The following is an 11,144-nucleotide window of genomic DNA, read 5'->3' as shown; positions in this document are numbered from 1 at the left end:
CACCCTAATGTCCACATTTACCTATGTACAAACATTGAAATATGTATATCCTCTAAGATTTTATAGGTCAATGTATAAATGTAAAAAAACTTTATATAAATCTTTACCAAATGCTTTTCACACAAGCCCATACACTCACAAATACACATACATACAGACAAATATATTTACATACACATCTTCTAATTCTGGTGACTATAACTATGTTTGTATGTACTATCTATATCCTTTGAATTGGCACTAATCTCTTAATTTAGGCCCCATTGGCCACTGTTTACCAATACCAACAACACCACCCATATTGGTGGCGAGTAATGCAACAGCAACAGCTACTACTCCAACAACAGCCACAATTGCCATAGCATCACAATTGACAGCAACTACAGCTACCACAGCAACAGCAACAACAATGACAAAAACTGCAACAACAACAACAACAACAACAGCAACAATTAGTCCGCTATTATCCAATGTACAGCAAATACGCCCGGCTCAATTAAATGCATGTCCTCCCGATAATTGCTTGAACGGTGGTACTTGTAGTGGAAATGCTTCAAATTTTACTTGTTTATGTGCTAGTGGATACACAGGTTTGGAACAAAACAACATTTAAAATATTACAATTCTATACATACAATTACCTACAAAATACTTGTAAATTAAAACCGAATACTTACCGCTCTACACACCGAAATCGTATAAAGGATTAAAGCAAATTTGGTAGAAATTATTGTAGTGAATTTAGTATCAATTAACTCATATGTATTTATGTAGTGCCGCTGGATTTTTATAATATTTTATTTTTTTTACCATTTTAGTGTAGTGTAGTGAGTTAAATACTCATGTATGTATCGTATTCCACAAACTTAGTTTAATTTGAATATCGAAAATTTTATATTGTTGGCGTTTGGTTTGCTAGTTTTGATAACCATCACGAATTACTCTTCGGTTNTTTTTTTTTACCATTTTAGTGTAGTGTAGTGAGTTAAATACTCATGCATGTATCGTATGTCCACAAACTTAGTTTAATTTGAATATCGAAAATTTTATATTGCTGGCGTTTGGTTTGCTAGTTTTGATAACCATCACGAATTACTCTTCGGTTGAATAGACAACAAACCTTTGAAAACAAAAAAAATTGTATACGCAGTTATCAATTAGTTCCACTAATAATTCGCCTCACCCTACTACAGGTTACAATTGCGAACTACTCGCCACAGATGGCCCGACAAGCATGCCATCGACCGGCAGTGGCGCCATCAACACTGTTGGTCCGCTCGTCAACTGCCTCAATGGCGGCAAGTGTCTCAATGGTGGCACTTGCTCAATGAATGGCACTCACTGCTACTGTGCTAGCGGCTTTTCGGGTGAACGCTGCGAGAAGGCCGAACCCTGTACTGCGACAAATTGCCAAGAACCGATGGTATGCCAGCTGAGTAAGTGCGTTTGTCCGGAGAATAAGGTATGTACGCCCTGCTCGGCGCAGCCGTGTCGAAATGGTGGCGTTTGTGCAGATGGACCCAATGGCGAATACACCTGCAGTTGTACGTCCGGCTGGACGGGGCGCACATGCACCAAAGATGTTGACGAATGTGCCTTGGATCCGAATATTTGCGGTAATGGCATTTGCAAGAATGAGGAGGGCTCATACAAGTGCTATTGCACGCCGGGTTTTACGGGCAAACACTGTGACTCCGATGTGGATGAGTGCCTGAGTCATCCGTGCCAGAATGGTGCGACGTGCAATAATAAGGTGAGTTTGTGATTGTTTTCTATTTTTTTACTATGTCTTTTGCATTTAAAATGTTTATAGTTGTTCTTTTTTAAATATGGAAAACATCGGATTTTGAGACAAGTGAGTCATGGATAGTTTCGTGGAGTAATGAGCTTTTAACTTATTTGCTTCAAAATCAGATTCCATCGTCTTGAAATATACTCCTTAGACATTTTCTAGAACTTAGTGGTTTGCTTGTATATATTTAGTTCCTGTAATATCCTTTCCTTGTATGAAAACATCTGACGGGCCCAATTTTCATAGCCCACACAAAATTAGTTAAAAAACATTATAGAGCTTCTCTCAACTGTAAATGAATAATGGGGATTAACCCTATTACAGCTTGTAGCGTTTCCCTTATGTAATTTTGTATCTTCACTAATTTTTTTTAAGAATGTACCCTTTTTGTACAACCTGTAATTTCTAAACTTTCTCTTTAGTGAACACTTTAGAATTGCTGCTGTCTTATACTGGATTTCCACTAGGCATTAAATGATAAAAATTTTAGTGGCAGTGTTGGGCATTAAAAAATATTCATGTCCTAACGTCAAAAATATAGTCACTAAATTTTTTCCACATGGCATATTTTAAATGCATTCAATTTGTTGTCATGTCATTGCCTAGTGGAAATTCGGCATTAGCCATAAAATCGAAAAATTACACTGAAGTTCGTACAGCGCCGAAACTGGTTTGTCTTCAAACCAAATTTGCACGGAATAACGAAAATCGTTCCAAAAAATATTACAAAAACGACCTAGCCGAAAAATCCTACTAATATTTCAAAAATCGATACGACCCGAATCATATCTGGCCAAGGACTGTTGCTCCAGCGGCATCATCCAAAAACTTGTTGGGGCATTTTTGTTCCGATGTAAAAAACAAACACATTTGGGTACAAACCACTTTGTTAACGTAATGATCTTGGCCAAAGCTCTCAAGTATTTTCCCATGTAAGACCTCAGGACAGCCTCAATGGATGGTTTTCCAAGCGTGCGCAATCTTCTTCTTGTTGTAAGTTTTCTTGTTGTGGTTTTTGTAGCGGCGCTAGTAACCCAGATTTTTTCATTAATAATTGTCGTAAAGTTCAACTAACGGCAGGCCCAAGAAGCCAGCTATTTCGGCGGGTTCGGACCAAAGGGAGTGGGTTGTTACCTGAATGGGATTGAGCTGTTATGTGAAGAGGTGGTTGGTTTTGTGGGAGGAGACTCCATATGCCTGATGCTCATTGGGGTTAAAATAACCTGGCCGTAACTGGGCCAGAGTAGCGCGGGAGCCGTGTTAAGTGGTGAAGCGAATCTCTATGAACGCCGTTAATCGCTCGTCAGTATGTACGTTTGTTCCGAACGGGCCGCCGAATTGCTTTGTATGTTGTCAGCAACGTTTCTTTGTCTTTACCCCAGGTGCTGCCGATGAGCGGCTTGATGACCTTGTTGCGGCTTTGTACTGTATTGGCGATTGCGGTTATGTGCGCGTAGAAGGAAAGCAGGCTGCCAAAGGTAACCCCTAAAATGTTCGGGTTGTTCACCGTCAGAAATAATTAACGACGACTATCGGCCAATCAGATAATTCGCCGACCACCGTTTTAGTCCTTGTAGGAGAGATGCCTCGACGCCTTCTATTAACGTGGAATGGTAAACGGTGCCAAACGCTTTTGACTGGTCCAACAAGGACTGTTCTCTCACAGGGGTGGTTACGGTTGAAGCCACGATGCTTACCTAGTGGTGCACTGTTTGTGGGCAATTTGTGTAGCGTCCTGATCACTCACTTATCTACCGGAGGAAGTAATGTGAATATAGCTCGCGCATTTCTTCGGGACCGATGAGGCATGGGACCTCACGATTGACCAGAGCTTGCTCAGACCAGAGGTGATGTTGCTTATGTTGATTTACAAGTTGCCAAATCTCCAAATGCTGGTCCCTTAGGCGGGGATCCCCGGGATCAACCTGACGTAAGTGATCATGCTCATTTTCTAGAACAGCCGCTTCTGTCGGAAAGTTTGGACGCACTACCGCCATACGTCCGGATGAAATGAAGCAAGTCGCTGCAGAAATACCTACCTTGCGCAATTGGCGTTCGTGGCTGTGGGAACGGCGGTGAAGCTGCTTTAAGTAATTTGCGCGAAAACATTCCAATAAGCTTTGAAAAAGTCGATATATTAATATCAAATGTAACATTTCTTTTGTGTCATGCAACTACGAAAATAGTCTGGTTGTCCGCCCCTAAATAATCTCAGCGTTCTCGAATTTACATATCTTTTAGGAAATTTCTACTAGTTCTCGAGATTATAGTTTCGGAAGCACTTTCGTCTGGTATGTTATTCTCCTTATAAATCTGAATTGCTAAATTATGAGCTTTAAAAATTATTGGATTATAGTCAGGTCGGACAGTTTTTTATTATGTGAACTTGCTATGTTATAAAAAAAAGTATACATCCAGACTTTATTATTCCTTTATTTAAAATGTCTACCATTACCAATTTTAGCTCTAAAATATTCTTTGTTAACCCTTCCAAATCCCTATTTCTTAACATTGTTTGCTAAGCAATTTAGCTTTAAAAACTTTAATTTACAATCCTACCTCTTCTCCAGATCAACGCCTACGAATGCGTCTGCCAACCAGGTTATACCGGCATCAATTGTGAAGTCGATATTAACGAATGCGATAGTAATCCCTGCACGAAGGGCTCCACATGCATCGACATGATCAATAACTTCACCTGCTCCTGCATACCTGGCATGACGGGACGCTTCTGTGAGAACGATATCGATGATTGTATTTCGGCGCCTTGCCAACATGGTGGCCACTGCATAGACGAATTGGGCGGCTTTCGTTGTGACTGCGCCAACACAGGCTATGAGGGACAACTTTGCGAGCTGAATATCGACGAATGTGAATCGCAGCCATGTCTGAATGGTGCTGCTTGCATAGATGATATAAATGATTACCGTTGCAAATGTTATCCAGGCTACACTGGGAAAAATTGTGAAACCGACATCAATGAATGCGAAAGTAATCCTTGTTTATATAATGGCAATTGTTTGGAACGATCCAATATGACTTTGTATGGGTTGAGTAAAACGATGGATGGTCTGCCAGAGTTCTTTAATCGACCGTTTTCTTATCTGAATGCAAGTGGGTAAGTGCGTCAAAAGATTTGTATCTCATTTGTCACAAAAAGGGGGAAAATGAATTGGGAATATCTCACAAAGAGAGGATAGGTATATATCTAAGCTCTTAAATGCTGCCTAACCGCGTAAGCCCTGTAAACAATCCGGTGTTCCATACAGAATTAAGTAAGTGGTTACGAGGCATTTACGCTTTTCGATGAATACCCTTAATATTTATGTGCAAACTAAGAAGAGTTTCGAGGATCGTAAAATCAATTAAGAAAGTTGAGTCGTTCTAAAGAAACAGGTTAGATAAAATGGGTAGGTCGTAGAGGTGCTCGATCAATCCTCAAAATGAGAACTGCAAGAGTGTGTATCCGGTATGATATATAGGCTCACCGCATGAATACCAATAAATAAGTTTGTGCCATGACGTAGCACTGCCTATAAATAAAATTAATAACGACCACGACGAGAAAAACATGTCCAAATTGGTTAAAATTTCCAGAGTAGGGAGATTTTTTGATACAGATAGATTTCAAAAATGTTTAAGAAAGATTTCAAGGCCAGGGCGAGGGTTTGAAAAGACAGTAACGGCGAGCACCCTATTGAACGATAACACTACTGAAACCAGTGGAGAAGATGTACCCGAGTCCACAGTCGTTGGCAATAGAATCGATATCCGACCACGCGACTAGGACAGGGTGCGAATATCAATAATTTCCCAGCTGTAAACCAACAAAGCTGCTGGCGCTGACGACCTGCCTGTTAAGCTATTCGGGTCTTCGAAGCATCGGCGTATTATGAGAAAGACTTAAGTCTACAGTCAATGAACTTTTTGGGCCTTATCAGAGTGGTTTTAGGTCTAAAAAAATCTTGAAAAAGACTCCAGTGAAGCGGGTCGACGCATACCATTCATTTGTCGATTTCAAAGCCGCTTCGACAGCATGAAGGGTAGTTGACTTTATGCCGCTTCGTCTGTAATTAGTATCCCTAATACGGCTTTGTAAAATGGGCGGCTTGCTGTCGTGTGGTTTCTTTAATGTAATGTTGGGAAGGTGATGAGAGCTGCATTTGGGTCTTGTAATGAACAAGGGCATAATGAAGTATATCTGCAATCAAACTTCGGACTTCGAAAGCTAAAGGAGAGATCACTAGATACTAACTTGCAGCGTACTGTTAACTAGTCCAAAACCTAGATGTCCGCCTGGCTATCAGAGTAGATACATATTTAGCTCCCTTGGCGACAGCACGCCTTTGAGTAACTAATCGTCTGACCGGCCTCCACCGTTCGTTCCGTCAATCTTCGACTCAAACTTATGGCGAAAGGATAATTGACAGAACGAAAAATGGTGCACCAAACCATGCTTGACAAGGTATAATGGAAATGCGTTCCAAAATAAATCTTCTTTCTACCCTCTCGGAAAAATCAACCAAAAAAATCAATAAATGCAAAATAAGTTATGCAATCAAAAGCCGTGCACCTACCCGGATTACAACTTTACTCCATCTGTGAAGATGTGATGCCTCCTAAGCATGGTCCTCTTCGTAAGTCCAGCCATTGCGCCTAGGGTTTGTTGTTGGTCTATGGATGGTATAGTATGTGGGCGGCGCTTTTATGTCACATGGTCATAGGATACCACTATGGCCGAGTCACCCTCATTTTCAATACGTTGCACTGTGGAATCTGTTTGCCTTGGTGGCAACTAAATTTTCGATAAAAACTGCTTTATCGGTACAAAATTGTGCAGAATGTTCAAAGCCTGCTTTGGGCAGGACCTCATTGCACCAGTTGCTTCAACAGCAGCTGGCCTCTGAACTTTGATGAAATTTTCTAACGAAATTATTCTTAGTAAGAGCTGGCCAGCAGATAAGCGCTTCATATGAAAGTATGGGTCAGATCACATCTGTGGAAATCGAATTCATGGCTTTAATGCCCATCTGCTGCCTAGCATTCTTTTATCTACATAGCGGGAGACCGAGGTCTTCCTTGGTGGTTCTGCAATGCTCAGTTTAGGTCAAGATATTTCACCCTGTGTCAAAGATCAAATTCTGTAATACATTTCCGCTTACACTCTTGTTAAGTATTTGGTCGAGCTTCGCCTCCAATAATTGGAGAAAGGAAAGACTTCCGAAAAGCAAATGGATTTTTTGAGAAGCTTGTTCAAGGCAGAAATACACTTAGAGGTTTGTCACTGCCTGCCGAGGGTCGACCGCTGTTAGAAAAAAACTTGTTTCTAAAGTAGATGTTGCCCGGAACAGGGATCTAACTCAGGCCCAACAGAATGGTAGTGCTTACTCCTAAACACTGAGCCACAGCGGCTTTGGATTTACTCGGCTTACTAGCAGCCAAGCCATAACAATGGAAAAAGGTCTTATTCCTGCTTTCGGATACTAATTCGCCAATAAATAGAAGTACGATCCATGGCCGGATGCAGCACTCCATCCCTGCATCTGTAGGCGCCTATTATATACCCAATATGTACAAAGCAAACATTTTTCCAACTTTTTTCCAATCTTAGATAAATTCTTGATTACCAAGTGGATAAACTATTTACATTTTTCTCCAACATTTTTCCCAAGGTTTGACTAAATGTTGAATAAAGTTTGAATTCAAATTGATTTCCAAGCTTTTCTCAAGTAAAGAACTCAGATTATTTTGCATACCAAAAATATGCCCTTTTGTTAGAGAAGGGGTTGGTTCTGCAATTGAAGTACGCTTGATAATCAACATTGGACCCTGGAATTTGCATTGGATCTCTACTTGATCTCCAATTGTTTATGGGGTCCAATGTGTACTAACATTTATATGGTTCCCTCGATCTTAAAGAAAGGTATAGTAAACTGTTCTCAGTAGAACTTGTAATTGTGCGTACTTCTTCGAAAAAGCGGTTTGGCTTGCCTTCATTTTTGAATAGATAAATATTACTAGAATGTGTTTCCAGCTTTAGTGGGTCATGATTTAGTATTAAATACCCTCTAGAATGTCCAACCGGAATCTGAATAACCACCTCCAAAGCTTCCCGAAACAAGTTTGGTAGAACTCCAAAGTAAATTCAACCCAATATTAGTCGTTCCGGGGCGTTGGAGAGTTTAGACAGCACACGATCTTTTACCTACATTGAAGTGCTATTTCTAGATAGGCAAAACTTAAGGCACTCCCAATACTTTTTCTCGAAATTTGCCATAAAACATTTTTTTTACTACTTGCAGTTACGAGTGCGTTTGCGTGCCGGGTATTATGGGCAAGAATTGTGAGATCAACATCAATGAATGCGAAACGAATCCGTGTGGCAAGCATGGAACATGCAATGATGGAGTAAGTCACTACCGGCAATTTCGACGCAAAGACTTAAGTAATAATTTGAATATGTATTCACAGATTGGCACATATACTTGCGAATGCGATCCGGGTTTCGAGGGACGACACTGCGATGTGAATATCGACGAGTGTGACAGGTTAGTGGCATCCATTTTTAGCGTGCTCAGAGCCCACTGCACAAATACTCCCCACTACACTTAACTATAAAAAAAAATGTTCTATTAATACCTTTTCTTTTATCCTCAATAGATATCAACCTTGTGGCGCACACGGCACCTGCTTCGATGAGATCAACGACTACACTTGCGATTGTGATGCCAATTATGGCGGTAAAAACTGCTCTGTACCCCTGATAGGCTGCTCGAGTGCGCCTTGTCAGAATGGCGGTTACTGCAAACCGTATTTGGTTAATGAAACCGAACATCTTTTCAACTGTACCTGCCAACATGGTTTCCAGGGTGATATATGCGAGAAGACCACAACAATTTCAATGGTGGTGAGCAGTCTAATCACCGTGAAGACGCAACGCGAAGAAGGTTATGACATCAATTTGCAATTTAAGACCACACTACCCAATGGTGTGCTCGCTTTTGGCACCTCGATTGGTCATAATGAACCCGTTAGCTATATATTGGAGTTAATAAATGGTCGACTGAATTTACATTCTTCGTTGCTTAACAAATGGGAGGGCGTATTCATCGGTTCCAAGCTGAATGATAGCAACTGGCATAAAGTATTCGTCGCCATTAACACTTCGCATTTAGTGCTCTCTGCCAATGATGAGCAGGCCATATTCCCGGTGGGTTCATATGAGACCGCCAATGGCAGTCAACCGTCATTTCCACTCACCTATTTAGGTGGCACTATACCCAATTTGAAATCTTACTTGCGTCATTTGCCGCATCGCCCCTCGAGTTTCGTTGGCTGCATGCAGGATATAGTTGTGAATGGCAAATGGATTTTTCCCGAGGAACAAGGCACCGAAAAAGATACCAAGTTAACAAATATACAGGCCGGCTGTCCACGTAATGAGCAATGTGTACCAAATCCATGTCACTCGAATGGCGCTTGCACAGATTTGTGGCATACATTCTCGTGCACCTGCCAGCGTCCACATTTTGGACACACCTGCAAATACAGTAAGTTACCTGTTGAGGTGTGCGTAGTGGTAGCTTCTTTTAGCGACAACTTATTTGTCCTTTTATTTTTAAGATATAACTGCCGCCACATTTGGTCATGAGAACACCACACACTCGGCTGTAATTGTAGAGACAAATGAGGCTGCACGTCGTGCCATTCGCTCCATACTGGATATCTCTATGTTCATACGTACACGGGAGCCCACTGGACAGGTATTCTATTTGGGTAGTGATCCAAAGAAATCCGCTTCAAAAGGAACAAGTAAGTATTTCGAGAACGTTTCGAAAAAATTTGTGAATAGATTGGTAAGAGCTATGGCTTTCAAATGTACAATGGTACTACATAGATAGTACCTCCGTATAAAAAATCGGTTTCGGCTTGGGTCCCGAGGAATAAGGTTAGTCCGTATAACCGCATCATAGTTTAGGCATTGAAAATGACCAATTGAATAAGGTCTTATTTCCAAATGAGTACAGAGATTGTCCTCTGAACAATAGCAGGTGAAAAATCGTATGCGACAAATAAGAGTTGAATTCGTTAGGTCAAGAAAATCCACAGGTCAGATGGCTTTAAAAGAAGAAGGTGAACACGGTACTATATTGCTGTATACCAGGGCACTGTTCGATCGCAGTTAACAAGCTCGCCGACCGGAACCATTTTGTTGACTAAGTGTATCCTCTTCGAAAATTATAATCGCGGCGAGGGTAAATTCAGAACGCGGCAAGTACTGGAGAGAGGTAAGGGACCTTATATGGTCTAGGCTCAGGCTATCCTTTTGCTGAAAAGATATAAACCTTTTGAATAGAGCCAAGAAGAAGCTAATTATTGGTTATTTAACTGGTCATAATCAACTGCGCTTTCACATGCGCCAGATTGGCCTATCCACAGACACGGATTGTCGTCTTTGTCTCAAAGCGAAGGGGGCGTCGGATTAGGTTATATGTTATTTTCCGGCAATGGCCAGACTAAGAGTGCAATACTTCGGTTTTTCCACTGTCAATACCCTTAATGTTAGAAATTCATCTACCGAGAAACTGTGAGCTTTTCTAAAAGAGGCTGAATATAACTTGGGCCGTCGACTTAGGAACTATCATGGGCAGGCCTGGGCGACGCCGACTGCGCAGTACCCGCGGGTAACGTTGTGTGTTCGTATACACGTGGGTGAAGGCGAAAATTAAGCGAAAATTAATCACTTTTCACTTTTTTAATGACTCAGATACAAAAGATTTTCTCGCGTGTCCCTTGTTTATCTTTCAGCCAATAAAGCGATATCGACATCCACTTTTTCGATCCTCTCATAACCCGAAATCTTTTCCTTAAAGGTGACACTNCTACACGGTGGGTGGCAATAAACTTGACAATGGCTACAATCATCTCATCGAAGTGGTGCGCAATCAGACACTCGTCCAAGTCAAGCTCAATGGCACTGAGTATTTCCGCAAGACACTGTCCTCCACGGGTTTACTCGATGCGCAAGTGCTCTATCTCGGCGGACCGCCAGATGATGAGCCAATTCAAACACCAGCCACTACTGATACGGATACCGCCATGTCAGTGCCCGAGGAAATTACGCGCAACAAGGAAATCGATGAAAAGGCCTATTTCAAGGGTATCATACAGGATGTTAAAGTGAGCAATGGTTCACATACGATGATAGTGGAATTGTATCCTTTGAATGAGGATGATTTGCTGCTACCGCCACCCTTCGGTGTGGTCACCATCGATCGCAGTTCGGTGCTGAAAGGCGAGGTTACTGATGATTTGTGTCGCAAGAATCCCTGTAAGCACAATGCTGATTGCC

At 41.4% G+C, this 11,144-nt stretch overlaps 1 protein-coding gene across 1 annotated transcript; it reads left to right on the top strand.

Annotated features, from left to right (window-relative positions):
- Positions 1 to 245: 245 nt before the first annotated feature.
- LOC108379373 (protein crumbs-like) lies at positions 246 to 10,661 on the top strand. Its single transcript, XM_017635716.1, has 8 exons — positions 246 to 590; positions 1,194 to 1,753; positions 4,363 to 4,910; positions 8,095 to 8,200; positions 8,264 to 8,340; positions 8,453 to 9,342; positions 9,416 to 9,688; positions 9,721 to 10,661. The coding sequence occupies exons 1-8, from the start codon at positions 410 to 412 to the stop codon at positions 9,768 to 9,770; spliced, it is 2,685 nt and encodes an 894-aa protein (XP_017491205.1). The 5' UTR covers positions 246 to 409; the 3' UTR covers positions 9,771 to 10,661.
- Positions 10,662 to 11,144: the final 483 nt, after the last annotated feature.

The sequence above is a fragment of the Rhagoletis zephyria genome, unplaced genomic scaffold (genome assembly GCF_001687245.7).
Source record: "Rhagoletis zephyria isolate East Lansing unplaced genomic scaffold, Rhagoletis_zephyria_1.1 Rzeph_scaffold_16254, whole genome shotgun sequence".
Lineage (NCBI taxonomy): Eukaryota > Metazoa > Arthropoda > Insecta > Diptera > Tephritidae > Rhagoletis > Rhagoletis zephyria.
This window is presented reverse-complemented; position numbering and strand designations above follow the sequence as displayed.

Bases quoted from the DNA above. Each gene is read 5' to 3' on its own strand.
- LOC108379373 (XM_017635716.1), top strand. From the start codon at position 410: ATGACAAAAACTGCAACAACAACAACAACAACAACAGCAACAATTAGT. The intron at 8,341-8,452 runs GTTAGTGGCATC...TATCCTCAATAG, and splicing joins AATATCGACGAGTGTGACAG to ATATCAACCTTGTGGCGCAC. The intron at 9,689-9,720 runs GATAGTACCTCC...AATCGGTTTCGG, and splicing joins ATGTACAATGGTACTACATA to CTTGGGTCCCGAGGAATAAG.